The sequence below is a fragment of the Terrapene carolina genome, unplaced genomic scaffold (assembly GCF_002925995.2).
Source record: "Terrapene carolina triunguis isolate 2854851 unplaced genomic scaffold, T_m_triunguis-2.0 Scaffold42, whole genome shotgun sequence".
NCBI classification, from domain to species: Eukaryota; Metazoa; Chordata; order Testudines; family Emydidae; genus Terrapene; species Terrapene triunguis.
The window spans coordinates 61,088,274-61,107,848 of NW_020664393.1; the positions used below are offsets into that span (position 1 = coordinate 61,088,274).

Consider the following 19,575-nt stretch of genomic DNA (forward strand, 5'->3'; position numbering starts at 1 on the left):
AATTTAAAGACAAAATACTCATTGTAAACAGATAGTTTGGGTTTAGGTTCAAGTAAAGAGTTCAGTTTCAGATTTGGGTTAGATGAGCAGTGTTACTAATTCTCTAAATTTTATTGCAATTCTCATTATATTTGGTATTTTTTCTTAAAACCCTAGCTCCCAGAATCCTGTGATTATGTGAGAATCTCAGCTTTAATTTGAGTGATAAAAGTGTGATTCTAGCTCTCATGGTTATGGAAAAAAGTTTGAAAATTTGATCTGAATATATACTAAAAGATAAAAAACAAAGGGCAAATAAAAAGTGTGACAGATAATACAACTTCCTGCAATATCTTTGGAAGACCATATTATTTTATGTATCGTTTATGTATTATTTTGGGCTGCGATTGTATGTAACCCCTCCAGAGGTGAGATGTGACAGATGTGAGACCTGGGAGTTCAAAAGACTATATTTAAAATATGCCAGACAAGTAGGGTGACCAGGTGTCCGTTTTTTTACCAGAATACCCGGTCAAAAAGGAACCCTGGCGGCTCTGGTCAGCACTGCAGAAGCTAGTCCCATCCTGTCCTGGGGCACCATGCTGCGCCCTGGAAGCAGCCAGCCAGTCCGGCTCCTAGGCGGGAGGGGAAACAGGGCTCATGCACTGCCCGAGTACCGGCTCCGCACTTCCATTGGCCAGGGGTAGGGGCAGTGCCTGCGGGTGAGAGCAGCGCATGCCACAGAGCCTCCTTCCCCCGCTGCCAAGGAGCCAGATCTGCTGGCCACTTCGGGGCACAGCATGGAGCCAGGACAGGCAGGCAGCCTGCCTAGCCCCACTGTGCTGCTGACCGGGAGCCACTTGAGGTAAGGCCGCGCCTCAACCCCGAGCCCTAACCCCTGCGCTCAGGGGGGTGTTTTTTCACACCCCTGGGCAAGAAAGTTGCAGCGCTGTAAAGTGCCATTGTAGACAAGTCCATAGACTAATGAACTCATAACTAAGGGGGAAACCCAGTTGTGAGTTTTGAAGGACTAAAACTTACCAGAGCCCTAGGTTCGAGTTGGGGGTGACTACTAGTAAGCTTTATAGCATGCATGTAGATAGATTTTATTATTGTTTTAATGTGTTTTCTCTGTAAAATTTTTATCTTAAGAATAAATGTGCTTGCTTAGAAGAATCTGTGTGGTAACTGAAAACTACAGGCCATAGCCCTTATCAAGAAAGTGAAGTGCAGGCACTTCCCTTTTTAGGCAGTCTGTTTTGTAGCAGATATCACAATGTACAACATGTGTACTGCCTTAAAATCCGTTAGGAGGGAGCAAGACACCAGTCTCTGCCCAAGAGAGATGATGACTTGGAACACAGAGTGCAGTTACCCTGAAGTTGTGGCAAAAAGAACCAGTTTTTAAAATTAATAATTTCAGATTGGGAGTCTGACTCTTCAGTTTTGAACTCTTGGTGTGGGCAACACTGAGTCTGACTGAGGGTTCAGAACTTGGGCTCAGTTTGGTTTATGGTCTCAGGCTTACCAGCCGATTTAAAATCCATGTCATGGTCTTGGTTTTGGATTAGGTACAGGGTTCATGATCAGGGTCAGTCTGGGCTGGTGAGGGTTCATAGTTTGGACTGGTCAGGGGGGTCATGTCCAGCCCCAGTCCGGGTGAGGGATAGAGTCAGACAGGACAGGGTACTGGGTGAGGATCCGGACCAGGAACTCAGCTTGGGGGTTGGTCGGTAGCCAGCGATCCGCGTTACAACTCAAGCCACGGGCTCGCTCAGGGAGCGGCTCGGATTAGGCTCGGGGTTTGGGTCACGGCTGGAGCCCCAGGTCACGGTTCAGGACAGACTCAGTTAGGCTGTTTGGGGATTCAGGTCGGACTCACTCGGCCCGGGTGATTTCCGCCGCCGGAACCGGTGCGGTCTGGCCGCGGAGCAGCCCGGAGGGATAAAGCGTGGGGACCGGCTCTCCGCGCTCTAGGCAGCGGGCCGCTCACGCAGCAGTCTGCGTGGCGCCGAGATGGCGGCTTTCTCCGGTATGTGGCACCGGGGCAGGGGGAGGCCAGGAGGTTTCCCAGGCAGCGGGTGCGGCAGGGGCTGCTGCTCGGGGAGTGGGCCGGGGGGAGGCGGGCTCACCGAGCGCGACCCTGGGCCCAGGGCCCAGCCAGGAGGCCAAGGCAGGAGCTCGCGCCGGGGAGGGGGCCGATAAGGAGCCGCGGACTCCCTTGTTACATGGTCCCCAAGGGAGCCGGGCGTAGGTGTCGCTGTCCCCCGAGGAAGCAGGATCTGCTGTGGCTCAGGCCCGTCGCGTAGGGGCCTATTGCAGCCCGCCTTCCTCGCCGCGCTTAGCGCGGGGGGCTGGTGCAGCTCACAGGCTGCTACCCCCGAGGAGGGGAGGGGGACTTATGGGGGTAACAGCTTGTGATGAGGTAAGAAAAACAGTAAAAGTCGGTGTCAGTAACAGCTGCCTGTAGGAAATTGCTGCCCCTCACTGCGCTACAGCGGCCCTTTGCCCTTGGGTTGAGGATGGCGAGTTTTCGTCACTCACAGGAGTCATAAGGGCCTAGGCCAGGCTGGCTGCAGTTGGGTGTGATATTCCTTACGTAATTTGACTTGTTACAAATTAGTGTTAATTAAATTAAGGGGGTAGCTTTTCACATAGCATAGAAGGGCTGTGAGTTTTTCAAGTAGGTGTTGACTATAAGGTTATACCATGTAAATATTTGTCAGATATTCCTCCTCTCTCTCCCCCCTCTTCCCCACTTCAATGTTCTGTAAACTGTGTTTCATGATAGCTGAATTCCACACTACAGTGGACTATAGCTATTTTTTTATTTTATACTATTAGGTGTCAACTCCTGGTCTGAGCACCCTTCCAATAAATTAAAATACATAATTTCATGGAATCTTAAAATGTGTTTATATTGACAGATGAAAATTATCAAGCTAAACAAAATCATATTCACAAGAAGACTTTTGATATTTGGTACTTTAGTTCTACTTCACTGCAGAGATTTACTATAGACTCCTTCAGGGCTCTCCTGTAATGCTAACTGTATCTTTGGACACCACGGAATAAATCAGAAATTCTTCTCCATATCATGAAGTTTTCATAACTTTAATCCAGGAATTAGACATAATGATACAAAGACGAAGCTAAAATTTCATGGCTCTATGACAGGGCCGCCCAGAGGGGGGGCAAGTGGGGCAATTTGCCCCGGGCCCTGCAGGGGCCCCCATGAGAGTTTTTTGGGGCCCCTGGAGCGGGGTCCTTCACTCGCTCCAGGGGCCCTGGAAAACTCTCGCAGGGCCCAGGCCCCCGGAGCTTCTTCCACTCAGGGTCTTTGGTGGCAATTCAGCGGCGGGGACTGCCGCCGCTGAAGACCCCAGGCCCCCGGAGTCCTCTGGGCAGCCCTGCTCTATAATGTACTTTATGACGAGAGTTTAGTTTGAAAAATCATTTCTATTTTGAGGGGAGGAACCTACCATTGCTGTTGTGAAACCTCATTACTTGAGACTGACACGTTGTTTATGTGGTCTGCAATTATAAATTTCAGATTAGGTATATCTCCATATATTAATTTTTTTATTATATAACTATCTCATAGAGCTGGAAGGGACCCTGAAAGGTTATTGAGTCCAGCCCCCTGCCTTCACTAGCAGGACCAAGTACTGATTTTTGCCCCAGGTTCCTAAGTGGCCCCCTCAAGGATTGAACTTGTCACAACCCTGGGTTTAGCAGGCCAGTGCTCAAACTGCTGAGCTATCCCTCCCCCTAGAACTAGATACAATCATTATAGTGCTTTGGTACAGCTAAGCATTGCCATTCCTTGCAAGGAGTTTGCACATCTTTCTTGAGTCTTGTAGTTTGCCTCAGAATTCTTTAAATCCCGCATCAAGTTTTGTGTTGAAGCAACTAACAGTCAGAAGTTTATGAGCAGGCAACTTGAAAATATAGTTAGAATTTCAAATTGAGTGCATTTTATTTAACTGTTCAGGAAATTAGGGTCACTTTTTATTTTTCAAAAAGAAATGTAGAATATTTCTATTTTTTTTCTTAAATAGAAGTACCTTGGTTTAAAAGGACACTAGCAACTTAAACATAGCACTAAAATACGAAAGTGGCTTACTCAAATATCAGTGGTGCTGAGATGCAACAGTGATTAGAATAGTTTTAAAACTTGGTGTTGAAGGGAGGGAGGTTTTTTTGGCTGCTTAAATGTCATGGGTCAAGACTGGCCTACTGTGAACCCCCAATTAGCCAGGCCCCTCCCTTCAGATAACTGTTTATGCCTCTGGTTCTTAGCCTTGGAAAGTTTGGGCACGTTCCATGATTAGATAGATATAGAATTAAGCGCAGAGCACTTGCACGCAGAGAGGTGGGCCAGCAGCTGAAGAATCAGGTTGACAACATGATGCAATCAACTGGTTTGGTTAGATCTTTGCATCTCATTCACCTTATTGAACTGCATGAGGGAAGGTAATGGAGTCCATCCATCAACTTATGAGTTTGCCCTGTTTGCTTGTGCATAATTCATAACCACCAGACACAGAAGTTGGTGTATATTCTGATAGTTTTCTTTTAAAAATCGTTTGTAGCAGAATTGGATGTGGGCAAAAACTTTTAATAAAGAATTTATTTCACTCTGACCTATCAGCATTGGTAAACTCACTGCAACTCTGTTCCTGTCTTCATGCTGGAGTAATGAGAGTTTGGGACGTGAAAGGAAACAGACCAAGCATTGTGTTGCAGAAATGTTTTTTTCATTTTGGCAGTGTTACTGTAAAAATACTTAAATGGAGCCTCTGATGTTAGTTTACATTTAGTTGGACAAAGCCACTGTAGAGTGATGTGATATATGGTGTTTCCTATTTTATGGCTGAGCTCCCTTCAGTGGCAGTACTCCTGGCCTCTTCTGTCTTGGCACATTTAGTGCTTGCTATAGGAGGAGTAAAGGTCTGAAGTCTTAAAAACCTGAATCCCCATATAATATTGGTAGCTTTGCTTGTCAGAAAATAACTTGCATCTCTGTCATGGTCAGAGTTGAGATTTTGGAGCATAGAAAAATTCTACCCTCTGATATGCACATGTAGTTCATATTGATGTCAAAGTGGAGATACGCTTGCACATCAAGGATAAAATTGGGCACTAAAAAAGGCGGGGCTAAAGAACTTGGAGTCCTGCCATCTTCACTTTACCTTGTCAGCCATAACAGAGGAAATGGACAAGTAACATATTTCATGCAAAACATTTTGGTGCTAAAGAAGACAGTACTGTGTTGACAAAAATATAAACACCTTTTTTCTTTTTGAACTGCATGAAGGGTTGGCATTTGAAAATAATGCCATCAGACTTATGATGAGAGATCTAATGCTTTTGTTTGTTTGTTTTCTGATAGAGATGGGTGTTATGCCAGAGATAGCTCAAGCTGTGGAGGAGATGGACTGGCTGTAAGTATGAGTGCTTAGATATCTAATAAGCAGGAGATCTCCATCAAGATTTGGTCTGTCTCTCAGTGATGTGTAATTTAATTTCTGAAATATCCAGTCTCTCTATTCACTTAACAGCAAAGATGCATGTTTTCCTTTTTATCCGTATCTTCAGTTGCATCTCTTGTATTCCTTTTATCATGAATGACTGAAAAATCTGATAAATGTAATTGCAGAGCTGATGTTAGCCAGGTTGAGGAAGTCAGCAGTAAGGTATTGATTGCAGCCAATGTTATGATGCCTTTTTCTCTGCAAAAAGCTTTTTTCTCGCCTTACTTTCATTGTAATTATGGTGAGCTTACTGAACCAGATAACTAGTATATCTTAATCACTGAAGTTAGTGGTTTTCGAACTGGGGTTTCAGGTGTTAGGCAGCTTATTTGCTAGCTTGTCTCATTCTGCTGCCACTGAAGTTGGATGGTTGCATAATTGTGGCTTCTCCCTGTTTCTAGCTTCTAGTTCAGTTTTCTTTGAATACATTTCCGCTTGTATGGACAAAATTCATACATTGCAGGTTGAACACTTCATGACATTGACTGAATTGGTTAATTTGACCTCCTTTTGCAATTATAATCTTCCCGTAACCTGATATGCAAGAGGACTGACACTTTACTCTGTCAGCTCTTGTGTTTTACGCTGAGGGTTTTGCAGTCTTCCCACAGATATTCAAGCTGAGTCTATCCCGTTGATTCTAGGAGGTGGTGATGTGCTTATGGTATGTATGTTAAACTGTTCAGTTTGCATAGAAATAAAATTAACGGTTTTACAGTTCTAAAATGTACAGTAGAGGGATTATTTAAATCTGGTAAGTAAGCACTGACAAACGAATTTGGAGCATATTTTGTGAAAGCTTAGTTACAGTATGCAATTAATCTTTATCAGAAGGTATAATCAAACAGTCCATTTACTCAAAAACTCACTTTTTTTATGTTCTGTGGATTGTATTACAACACACTTATGTAAAATTGCATTTAATTTAGGGATGTCAATTAATTTCAGTTAACTCAAGTGATCATGATTTTTTAATCTAGTTAATTTTTTGCATTAATGAGTTTTAATCACACTGTTAATAATAGAATATTAATTTAAATTAATATTCTTGGATGTTTTTCTACATTTTCAAATATATTGATTTAAATTACAACATGGAATACAAAGTGTTCAGTGCTCATTTTATATTTTTCATTACAAATATTTGCACTGTGAAAAAGATGAAATTGTATTTTTAATTCACCTCGTATGAGTACTGTAGTGCAATCTCTTTATTGTGAAAGTGCAATTTACAAATGTACAATTCTTTTTTTTAACATAACCTTAATGTAAAACTTTAGAGCCTACGAGTCCACTCAGTCTTACTTCAAGAAGCCAATAGCTAAGACAAACAAGTTTGTCTACATTTGTGAGATGCTGCTGCCCGCTTCTTATTTATGTTAGACATAATGATGCATTAGTTTACTAATGTTTTCAGAGCTCTTGCTCTGAAATGGTGAAACAAAAGCAATAATAATGGAGTCATCCTTTATATCGTATTTTGTATTGTCAAAGGAGCACGAAGAATATAGGATTTGTCCTTATATTTTAGAAATCTAAAGAGAAATAAAAAATTATAAAACTTAAAATGTGTCCTCTTTTAATACACCACTATTTTGGGTATTTTTTTTCTTGGGCTCTTAATTTTTTTTGTAATTGATTAAACTCAAGCTTTGAAGATGTTGCTTAAATTCATGCATCTCTAAAGAATTCAGAGTGCTTTAGTACTCAATTATTTCTGGATAACTAAATGAGACTATCTCACAAGTAGTGTTGTTCATCCCGCTCATCTACGCAGTCCCTCTTGGGTACCTTTAGTAATGTTACATTACACACATGCAGTGGCTTTCATTGTAAAGGACACCAGAGCACTTCACAAACTACATGCATGCAGTACAACAATATTGGAAAAACCAACACCTTGAGTAGTGAATGTCAGACAAGCTGAAAAATAGTACATTACAGTGGAAAGAGGAGCAATTAAACACTTGCAGTTGAGGGAATCTCTTCTTACGGAGTACTTATTTATCATGTGTTGGAAGTGTTCTCAAAAAGAAGGGCCTTTCCTCATAACCAGATCAGTACATTAACAATGAGTTAAATTATGTTAAAAACAAACCTAGTCTGTAGCACCTATAATCACGGAAGAGCAGAAAATCTGTTGGAAATGTTACTGTCTTGCTCTGCCTTACATGGAAAGCATTAACCTATACTGATGTGTACTATAGAAAACTTTAAACTTATGCCTTCACTATTTATTTTAAGTGGATGTGCTATAAATTTTAAAAAATTGGTATAGTTGTATTATGGAGCAATATTTAATGTAGCTTCTGAAAACCCTCTTTTTTCCCCCCCGCCTCTCTTCTCTCTCCCTCCCTCCCCCCCCCAGGCTGCAGAAACTGGGAGTGGAAAGACTGGTGTAAGTAAACAGGCTTAATTTGAGTATGTAGATGAGAGATGAAAAGGCACCCTGGCTGCTCCGGTCAGCACCGCCAACTGGGCCACTAAAAGTCCAGTCGGCGGTCCTGCAGCACCAAGGCAGACTAGTCCCTACCTGTCCTGGCTGGCACCGCACTTTGCCCCAAAAGCAGCCAGCAGGTCTGGCTCCTAGGCGGGGGGGGCCCATGGGGCTCTGCAAGCTGCCACCCCGCCCTGAGCAGTGGCTCTGCAATCCAAGGAACAGTGCCTGCGGGCAAGAGCAGTGCGTGGAGCCTCCTGCCCCCTCCCCCCTCTGTGCCCCTGAACCCCTCATCCCCAGAGCCTTCACCCCCTCCTGCACCCCAACCCCCTGCCTCAACCCGCAGCCCCCTCCCACACTCCAAATCCCTCAGCCCCAGCCTGGAGCCCCCTCCCATACTCTGAACCTCTCATTTCTGGCCCCATCCTGGAGCCTGCACCCCCAGTAGAGCCCTCACCGCCTCCTGCACTCCAACCCCAGCCCAGTGAAAGTGAGTGAGGGTGGGGGAGAGCGAGCCACCAAGGGAGGGGGAATGTAGTGGGCGGGGCCTCGGGGAATGGGTGAGGGTAGGGTGTTCGGTTTTGTGCAACTAGAAAGGTGGCAACCCTAATGTAGACTAATACAATTCAGATGTGAGAGGTGTGTTTTGGTGTGTTGCAGTGTTTGTTTACTTAAGAATTAAACATTTCTATTAACAAATAAAATGGTTTACAACTAGACTAGACGGCTTTGATTTTTAAACAAGGATTGGAAGATAACATTTGTCTTTTGTGCATAATTTATTTTTTGTGGCTTAACTTTTGATACTGAAGAAATACATCAAATGATCTCTGTATTTTTAGGCTTTCAGCATCCCAGTTATCCAGATTGTTTATGAAACACTTAAGGACCAGCAAGAAGGCAAAAAGGGGAAAACAACTATCAAAACTGGTGGGGCAGGTAAGTCCGTTCACTTAACTACATAATTCTTGTGGCATTTGAAATATTGGAACTGAATATACTTCATTCTATTTCTTAAGTCATGTTTTAGTTAAAGTACAGCTCTTTTTTAATAAAAAAAGAATTTGGGCCTTTATTTAACTAAGTCCTATGTATAGTATGTTCTACAAAATGTAGGGATGACTTTGGAGCTGTCACAATGTGTTTATGTTGCAACAGTTTTCAATCTCCAATTATGATTTGAGCCCCAGATGCACTTGGGACAGTTCAAGTGCGTTGGGGGAGGGGAAGGAGGGAATGGTCCTACTTGAGAACCAAACCACTTTAATGCATGTGGAAAGGACTTGTAGACCTAATTGCCATGGAATTTTGTTTTTAAACTTTTTTTTTTAATGGCCGATTTAAACCTGCAAAATACAAGATCCCTTTTTATTGTAGTATGTGCACAAAGTCTTCACAAATAGCTTTGTGTGTCTGCAGAATGAAATCAGAAACTTGACTTGTTACAGCTATCTCTCTGAAAGATACACTAGAATATAAATAAAATGACACTGACTGGAATATTTACTTTAGCCAATACAAGATACCTGAAAAGTGAATACTCAGCATATACAGCAACAGCATTCAAAATTCCCTTCTTATGTTTTTAGAATATTTTCTGTATGACCAAAACCATGACAAAAAGCCAGGAGGTTTGTAAGATCTAGGCCTAACAGTTCAAGAACTTATTCTCTGAACTCAAATGCAGTAAGACCATGTACCAAAATACCATTGACTTACATATTTACAACTTGTAGATTTTAATGCTAACTGTACTGACTGACCTTATTGGTGTGGGGTGTGGTGGGGTTTTTTATTATTTATTTATTTTATTTATTTTATTTATTTTAAATAGTGCTCAACAAATGGCAGATGAACCCATACGATAGAGGATCAGCTTTTGGTAAGTTGTCTTCTCAATGCTGTAAGAGTGAGTAACAAATACACCTCTACCTCGATATAACGCTGTCCTCGGGAGCCAAAAAATCTTACCACATTTATAGGTGAAACTGCGTTATATTGAACTTGCTTTGATCCACCGGAGTGTGCAGTCCCGCCCCCCCCCACCCCGAAGCACTGCTTTACCGCGTTGTATCCGAATTCGTGTTATATCGGGTCACGTTATATCGAGGTAGCGGTGTATTATTAAATTGTAAAATGCAGTCTGTAAATAGAAGTATAAGCTGATTTTGAATGTAACTGGAAATAAAAGATCTAGGCCTGCATCTTTCATTAGAATCCTAGAATATCAGGGTTGGAAGGGACCTCAGGAGGTCATCTAGTCTAACCCCCTGCTCAAAGCAGGAAATTCCCAACTAAATCATCCCAGCCAGGGCTTTGTCAAGCCTGACCTTAAAAACTTCTAAGGAAGGAGATTCCACCACCTCCCTAGGTAACCTAGAGTAAGTAGTTTACTGATTTCAGTGGACTGCTTAAGGGCTCTAGGGTTCTGACCAAAATCTGTAACTGCTGTTTGGTATCAGCTGCAGGACTTGGTTTTGGGATGGAGTGTGGCATGTTTCTGAGGTATTGTATGGGTTATTTATTTATTTTATTGTTACTCTAAATGTTACACGTTAATTTGACTTTTAATATAGACTCCTTGTTCTCAAAAACAGATTTACAGAAAGAGCAGGTTGGATATGGTCCATGGGAAACATTCAAAATTATAATTCAATCTGAAGTGCTTCATTTTTAGACTCACAAAAAAAGAAACAGTTAATATTGCTGTATTGGCCATGTATATTAAGGGGAAACTAATGCAGATACGATAGTTTGTGAAATGTGGACCAACAATACTATATTATCTTTCTAGTCATGGGGTATTACTAATAAAATAAAAAAACCTTTTAAAAGTTCAGGCTGCCTGTCCTTGAGAGGGTGACTTTTTCCATGATGAAGGAAGATGTTAAATCTTCCTCTGAAATCAGGATGATGTAGATTCCCTTCAGTATATCAATTTTATATAGTGATGGCTCAGAACTAATTTTTAATAAGGTAGTAAGTTCATTATCAAGACCGAGGAGGCGGAGTTTAGCACAGAGGGCTTTAAGGCAGATAGTGCTTATGAAATGTGAGTAGAATGGTTGCCCACATTGGATCTACCATATGGCAGTTCCAACGGATGAGTTATAAGTAGTGAACATGGCAAGGGTTCAGCAAAGGGTTCAGCAAAGAGAGATGAGAATTATTAGGGGTTTGGAATCATGCCTGTGGTCAGAAACTTTTTTTTTTTAATAGTTTTATCCGAGAGAAGGTTAAGAGGAGATGTGATCAGTCAATAAGGTTTATAAGTACCTGATTTCTGATAGTATATTTCTCTGTTTAATCTGGCAAAAAAACAAAGGCACAGCATAATGACTTGCAGTACTTGGAAGATTAATCTAGACACATTCAGACTAGAAATAAGGTGAAAAATTTTAACAGCAAGAGTAACTAACCATTGATACTACTTGCCTAGGAGTATGGTGGATTCTCCAGCATTTGAATCCTCTTAGTCAAGATTAGGGCCTGGTCTAAACTAGAAAATTTAAGTTGGCTTAACTGCGTCGTTCAGGGGTGTGAAAAATCCCCACTCCTGAGCAGCATAGCTAGACTGACCTAATCCAAGTGTAAACAGCACAAGGTCGATGGAAGAATTCTTCCTAACTTCCACCTCTGAGGGCGGTAGATTACTTACACCAACAAGTGAAGCCCTCCTGTCGGCATAGGTAGTCTCTATGCAGCAGCACAGCTGTGCTGCAGCAGTGCTTCTGTAGCATTTTAAGTGTAGTAGACATACCGTGGATATCTTTCTAGGTAACTTCTGTTTGAACTATGGCATATTATGGGCTTAATGTGGAGATTAGTGTCTGAAGTTCTCTGGCCTGTTATGCCAGAGGTCAGACTAGGTGATCATACTTGTAACAGCAGAATGCACCAGCTATAAATTACTCTTGTTGAAAATTGAAGTGTCAAAGCAATGTTCAGATACAATCCTGGCCATAGCATTTCTCCACGTGGGTTCGTTGTAAAAGGCTGAATCAAGTTTCTGTCCATTTTAATAGTGGATTAGCAATGTGAAGAAACTGCAGTGTTTGAACAATTTTTAAGCACTATGTATTTTTATAAAGCAGCATTAAAGTAGGATACAAACTTTTCACAGTCTGATACTTGCCTTCCATACTGATGTTGTCAAACGTCAACTTGACCTAGGTTGAAATGGAGCGGAGTTTCATGCTATGCTTGTTGCAGGGCAACCATTCGTGTCTTTGCGAAGTGAATATATAATTGTTGTACTGTGTGCTAAGGATTGCATTGTCCGTGTAGCCATAAATAACACTGGCACGAGAGAATTCTTGCAGATAGAACCATGTTAACAAACATCATATGAGTTGTGATGAATTTGTCTGTTTTCTTAACAATTGTAATAGAGGATAGGCTAAAACTGTCCAACCACTAACAGTTCTTGTACCACATACTTGGAGTTGTGTGCACATTTGCTGTACCTATTCACACCTGAAACATGTCTGTGAAGAGATGCTGGTTAAATGCCAGTTAATACAAAATATCATTGAACTATGATTGTTTTCCAAAGGATAGGAAGCTGATCAAAATATAGTGGGTTTTTTTTCTTTGGGAAGGAATAAAGAATAAATTAGATTCAAGTTGGGGCATAATTGCTTTTCAGATCTATGGTCTCGCCTGTAGAGAAGAAGCATTTATGAAAGCTACTCTAAAATGTTTAAGTTCTCATTGTTTTGTCTTGTTCAGCAATTGGATCAGATGGTCTGTGTTGCCAAAGCAGAGAGGTAAAGGAATGGCATGGATGCAGAGCAACTAAAGGAGTGACTAAAGGTAGCTATAAAATGATTCAGTATGCATTTTGAAAACAATGTGAGTTTCTGAAACATGAATATCTTTGACTTTCTACCTTGTCGACTATCCTCCGTTTAAGTTGGTTGCATTCAGAATAGTCACTATGGATCTGGCTGTACACTGGCTCATAGTCTTACACAGATTGAAGACCTTAAGAAGAAATGTACTTTTGCATATTTAAGTTCAGTTTTACTAATATCTTACCAAAAAAATCCTTCAGTCTTCCTCTTGAAGTAATGAAGCTGAACTGCTTTGATGAAACTGAAATTTAAATGTTGTATGTGGTGGTTTTGTTTTGTTTTAGGAAAATACTATTATGAAGTATCCTGTCATGACCAGGGCTTGTGCAGAATTGGGTGGTCCACTATGCAGGCTTCACTGGATTTGGGTGAGTTTTCTTCATAAAATAGAAAATTCGGACGTTCAGCTGGTCTACAGGGGTTCGTGTCATAGAGGGCATATAATCTCCTGCTCCAGTCTTCCAGAGAACAAGTAGAGGGGACATCTGTGTGGATTGCTTTGGAGGGAGAGCAAGCCCATGGATGTGCAGCTCGTTTCATCCAAACACTGCTAAGCATGCAGGAAGAGATCTACCTGTAGAGGGTATACACTCTAATTTTCTGTTTCTATTTTCATAGTTTATTAAAATGTAGATGAGTAGAGACTGAAAAAGTCAGCATGCGATCTTAGAGATGGTGTTCGAGAGTGCACCAAGGCAATGAAAATTGTTTAAGAGCAAGTGTTGTTCCCTTGCATGATGGCAATCCAAACAGTTGAGTCTGACATGGTTTGAGATGGTAGTGAAAAAGGATCTGTGATCTGCAACCTGAACAGTAATAATGATATTGTTTAATTTGAGTTTAGGCACTGACAAATTTGGCTTTGGCTATGGTGGAACTGGAAAGAAGTCCCACAACAAACAGTTTGACAGTTATGGTGAGGTAAGTTTCAATCACTAAGTGGCTAGAAATGTTATTTCTAGTAAATAACAGCATCTGTTTTAGAAATTAAAATATTTGTGTTATACACATACTGTACCATGTGTATAATATAGATTGCTGCTTTAAAAACCAGGCATTGAATTAGCACAAATCTGGAATTTTTATGTTTATATTATTTACACAAACATACTGACCCAACACGCCCACATCTTAAAACTTACAGCTATGTATAGAGTGAAGAAATAGTCTCATCTTCTGGACTTATTTCTGGGGCTTTTCTTTCCATTGGCCTCTATGCAACTGACCTACTTATGGGTATTCACCACCACCACCACCACCACCACAATGAGGACCTTGTATTGCATTGAGCAGTAATTAAGGAATTTGTCTCACATTACCTTATTGCTTCACTTACTGCACTCTTTTTGTCACACTATACCAATACAATGAAGTCAGTCAGACCTAAACCTTTTACATCTTAGCTGTTCGGTTGAGAATTGGATTTTTGTTTCCCCTTAAAACTGGTCTTTCCTCTTTCCTGTTTCTGTTCTAGCCTTTTTGAAATTGTAGTTAACTTCAGAAGCTTACATGCCTATCTGAATTCCTCTGACACAATTTATATGAAGCCAAGTAGTTCAGCAGAAACCCAATTTTAATAATTCTTTAATATTATTGGTGAACTGTCCAAAGCTTATGCATTGCAGCTTTTGCAGTTGTTTAAAAAAAATATATACTTTCTGATTACTAAAATTGAAGTACTTTATAATAACCCAAGGGTGATTGAAGAGGTGCTACATCAAATATTTTTGAAAGATGTTCAGTGCAATCTCTTGTTTGTACCTGTATAAATTGGCATGAACATAGGCTTGCATGTTTGTCATAAACTGAGATTGCTTGTCTAATAAATCCACATTTACTGCACTTCCACTCAGACTTGAATCTAATCCAAAATATATTTTTGGTTTTATGAACAAACTAATTATGTAAAATCAAACTTTCTTGTAATGTTAAGTATGTTAAGATGCCAATTTTGTCTGTTCTAACACACTTATTTTCAGGACAAGTGTGTGCTGTTCAGAGAAGAGGCTTTGTTTGTTTGTTTAATCAAATTTAAAATTGTATCTGCTTTTGAAGCTGTTTGGGTCAGATAAACTATGAAGATGAATAGAATCTGAGCAAAAAAAATTTTTATTTATTTATTTTTTAAACAATGTAACTACTCTAAATCAGTTTGTTCTGTTCTCAATCTGTCTTCCATTGTAGGAATTCACTATGCATGATACAGTTGGATGCTATCTGGATATAGACAAAGGGCAAATCAAGTTCTCCAAAAATGGTAAATTCAGATTTTTATTTATTTATTTTTCTCCTTTTGACAATCTAACTGAACATTTCACCCTAATTGTGTTTAAATGTATTATGTTCCCAGGGAAAGACCTTGGCGTTGCATTTGAAATCCCACCACATATAAAGAGCCAAGCACTCTTTGCAGCCTGTGTTCTGAAGGTAACTTATGAATCTGTCACAAATATATATATCACATGTGAGAATTGTTCCAATCCAGTTTTAAATATCAAATATTTATCATATTCCATAATGACTCTTTATATAAAATCTTGTGCATTCTTGCCTCAGTTACTATCTCCACCTCATTGGCCACCCTGCCCCTTGCATCTTTTCTATCAGCAATCTGCTGATGAAGTTGTTCTCTCACAGAAATGAAGTACTGTGTAGAAGGGTTAGGGTTTTAACTTTTCTCAGATTCAGTAAGCAAATTAGTGTAAGTTTGCATTTTACAATGTTAAAGTTAAACATTTAATTGTCTCAGCACTACTGTCTTGTCCACCTACTCTATAACACAGTTCAGTAACTTAACAGTTAAAAGAATAGCCAGAAATGCTAGTGTGTAATGGTGAGAAAACTTTAAGAACCTTAACTCTTCAATTTAAATTCTCAACCCTAATGTTACAACAGTGCATTAGTGTAGCATTCTCCACTGATTTATTAAATGTTATAATAATTGAAAGCATTTATATGATGCCTGTCTAATGTATGAAGTCCCTTCAGTGGAACTTTCAGGACAGCCAAAGACTGAATCATATCTTTAAATCTATTGATGCAGTTTAAAAGGCAGTACTACTCAATGAGTCGGGCATGGTTAAAATATTGAAGTTCACAAGGGGCCTAAATCATAGTTAAAATTGGAGACATTGATTCAGAAAACCAATATCTTAAACACCCCACAAGTAAGAGCAGGAAGTAAACAAATGAATCCAAACTCTCCATCAGACAATTTTATGTTCAACTTTGTTTACAACTCACTTTTGGGGAGATGTGTTTTTAAAAGATGAAAAAGCTTTACTGTGTTACTATAAGCTTATGGCTGATTCCCACCGGAATTTTTTTATGGAAGTGTTGATAAAGACAATATATATCTAGAATCAATGTCTGAAATGTTTTGTGAAACTTACTTATTTCAGAATGCTGAATTGAAATTCAATTTTGGTGAAGAAGACTTTAAGTTTCCACCAAAGGATGGATTTATTGCTCTTTGCAAAGCTCCTGATGGAAATGTTCTGAAATCGCAGCACACAGGTATGTTTTTGCAGGGATTAATATTAGAATTCCTCACGGATAGTCTGGAGACTAAGTGGGATTTTTCAGAAGGGCTTTGAATTGGCCTAATTGTGCCTATTAAAGACACTTGATGCTTGACCATTGACTTCAGTTGGAGCAGAATTAGGTTAACATGGAGCACTTTTGCAAATCTCATCCTAAGTCTTAACTCTATATATAGTCTAATACTTAATGTGAAGTTGCCATGTTTTGGCTATTTAGTCTATGCATATCCAACTCCTAACTTATGGGAATTCAGCTTAATTATAAAAAGACACCCACTTCAAGAATTAGCAATTTTCCATTAAAGGATGACCAGTGAATGGTTCATGCTATATCGGTAATATGAACATTTGTCTTGGTCTGATTAGTTTTTGAGTGGGGAATTACACTTTTTTCAGTTCCAAATGTATATCTGGAGGTGAAATCTACTAGCTGCAAATGAGTAAAGTTGTTGGCCATAGCAATTATTTTTTTTTTTAAATGTAGTAAATAACGCCTTTAAAAGTTGCATTCTCAAGATTTTTTTTTTTTTTTAACTGGGAAGTCTGGAAAATTATTTCTAACAATGAATTTAAAGATGTGAAATTTAACTTTTCTCTCAACTGCAAATGTTTTCTTCTCTAGGAAATGCACAAGTGGCTCAAACAAAGAACCTTCCTAATGCGCCAAAAGCATTAATTGTGGAACCATCCAGAGAGTTAGCAGAACAAACTTTGAACAACGTAAAACAATTCAAAAAAAATGTTGATAATCCTAAATTAAGGTAACAGCTCTTCTAATGTTATCTGCAATCCAGGTAACATTCCAGTTACTTTTGGTCTGTATGGATGATGTCATAGGTTGTATAATTTCAGGGTCAGCCTTAAGATTCATGTGCCCCCAAGATGAAGCAGATGGAGACACGGACAGATTGTAGAGAGGAAATTTGGGGGATAGTTGCAGCATCAAGGCTAGATCATCAAACAGTTGATATTTGTTTAGGCCATCTCTGTCTGATGTGGTGTGTGTTTTGGGGGTTTACATTTGACAACCTCAGGTATGTCTAATGCTCCCTTAAGTTTGAAAAATGGAAGAAAGAAAACCAGTAATTACAGTATCATAGAAGTGTAGGGCTAGAAAGGACCTCGCGGTCAAGTCCCACTTCCTGCTCTGAGGCAGGACCAAGTATACCTAGAGACCATCGCTGAGAGGCATGTTTTCAGCCTGTTTTTAAAAACCCCAATTATAAGAATTCCACAACCTTTTAGATAACCTGTTCCAATACTTAATTACCCGTATAGTTTAGAAACTTTTCCTAGTACCTAGCCTAAATCTCTGATGTTGCAGATTAAGCCCATTTATTTATTTTTCCTAATATCAGTGGACCCTGACAATTAATTGTTGTTCTCCTCTGGACTCCCTTCAGTTTGTCCCCACCTCTCCTAAGGGGTGATGCTCCGAATTGGACACAGTGCTCCAGCTGAGGCCTCACTAGTACCAAGTAGAGCAGGACAACTACCTCTCACATATGACACTCCTGCATGAATACAGCCCAGAATAAGAGATTTTTTTCACAACTGCATCACATTGTTGACTCATTCAGTTTATCCACTCTAGCCTCCAGATCCTTTCCTAAAGTACCACCACCTAGCCAGTTATTCCCCAGGTAGTAGTTGTGCTTTTGATTTCCGTCCCCCACCAAGTATAGTAGTTTGTACTTGTTGAATTCAGACCAATTCCCCAGTTATCAAGGTTGTTTTGAATTCTAATCCTGTCCTGCAAAGTGCTTGCAACCCCTCCCAGCTTGATGTCATAAGCATATTTTATAAGCTGACTCTCCACTCCATTAGCCAAAACATAAATCCACTAGGCCAGTAACCTTGTCAGAGAAGGGAATTAGGTTGGTTTGGCATGATTTGTTTCCAGTAAATCCATGCTGATTATTCCTCATAACCCATTATCATCTAGGTGCTTACAAAATGTTTAATAATTTGTGTTGGTATGTTTCCAGGTATTGAAGTTAGGCTGACTGGTCTATAATTCTTTGGATCCTCTTTGTTCCCCTTCTTATAGCACCTATCTGTGTTTGCCCTTTTCTAGTTCTCTGTTTCAGCTAGTTCCTTAAGTATCACAGGATGAATTTCATCAGGTTCTGTCTCCTTAAATGTAGATATAATTAACCTAAATGTTCTTTTGACCTTTTCTTTCCCTATTTTTATATGTGTTCCTTCCCCCTTGTTAATATTAATTATATAGAGTAAGTAGCCACCATACTTCTTCTCATTGAAGACTAAAGCAAAATAGGCATTAAGTACCTCAGCCGCCTTAATGTTATCAATTATTAGTTCTCCTTGTTTTGCTTTCTCAAGTTATTATAGCACCATTATAAATGAACTAGTACAATAGACCTATGTTTCTTTTGCTTTAATGCAATCCGAGCAAAGTCTCTTGGTTTGTATGTGGATGCTCATTGTGGTGGTGGTGTGGTTTTAAGTTGGTGGGGTTTTTTTTAACCTACAAAATATTTTCATCAAATGAAGAAACATTAGAAATCTCAAGATTACATTTAAAAAGAGGGAACTGAATTGTAGAGCTATAAGATATGATTAGTGTATGTATAGCTCACTGCATTCATAATGATGCATTTGTTTCCTAACTTCTGAGAACATAATTTAACATGCTATAAAAAGTTATATAGTGTACGTTTTATCTTGTACATCTCTTTTGAAAGGATAGGAATATTTAATGCATTTGTCACTCTTGTAATTTCACTTTTTTTTTTCGAAACATTTTTGCTACTGTTTGACATTCATGCTCCTGGAATTCAACAAAATGAATCACATTCTGGTCTTTAAATATGTGCATATGTATTGTAGGCCACAGTTTTGTCCAGTGCTATTAATTGTTTTAAACTAAGCATCAAGGGAAAAAAAGAGTTTCTTTAAACGTATGCAGTGTTACAGCTGTCTTGGTCCCAGGATATTAGAGGGGCAAGGTAGGAAAGGCAATATCTTTTATTGGACCAACTTCTGTTGGTGAGAGAGACAAGCTTTCAAGCTCACATAGAGGTGAAGAAGAGCTCTGTATAATCTCCTTAAACACAGTTCTCTAGCGTAAGGTACATATAGATAATGGTGTACAGACTACCAAGCCAGCTGGTTAGTTACTCTGTTGGATATGCAAAGGTCTACAGTCTGGAGAATAAGATGTCTAGAACATACAAATATAAAAGTTTCAAAAAATTGTT

At 39.7% G+C, this 19,575-nt stretch overlaps 1 protein-coding gene across 1 annotated transcript in view; it reads left to right on the top strand.

Moving 5' to 3' along the window:
• Positions 1–1,817: 1,817 nt before the first annotated feature.
• The window catches only part of DDX1 (DEAD-box helicase 1), a 34,008-nt gene continuing 16,250 nt past the window's right edge, over positions 1,818–19,575 (top strand). The window contains exons 1-13 of the mRNA XM_024198619.3: positions 1,818–2,011; positions 5,375–5,426; positions 6,117–6,180; positions 7,885–7,914; positions 8,796–8,892; positions 9,788–9,835; positions 12,685–12,768; positions 13,094–13,177; positions 13,654–13,730; positions 14,994–15,066; positions 15,160–15,236; positions 16,211–16,325; positions 16,974–17,112. Of these exons, the coding sequence (XP_024054387.1) occupies positions 1,996–2,011; positions 5,375–5,426; positions 6,117–6,180; positions 7,885–7,914; positions 8,796–8,892; positions 9,788–9,835; positions 12,685–12,768; positions 13,094–13,177; positions 13,654–13,730; positions 14,994–15,066; positions 15,160–15,236; positions 16,211–16,325; positions 16,974–17,112 (956 nt within the window). The 5' untranslated portion in view covers positions 1,818–1,995. The remainder of the gene's footprint in view (positions 2,012–5,374; positions 5,427–6,116; positions 6,181–7,884; positions 7,915–8,795; positions 8,893–9,787; positions 9,836–12,684; positions 12,769–13,093; positions 13,178–13,653; positions 13,731–14,993; positions 15,067–15,159; positions 15,237–16,210; positions 16,326–16,973; positions 17,113–19,575) is intronic.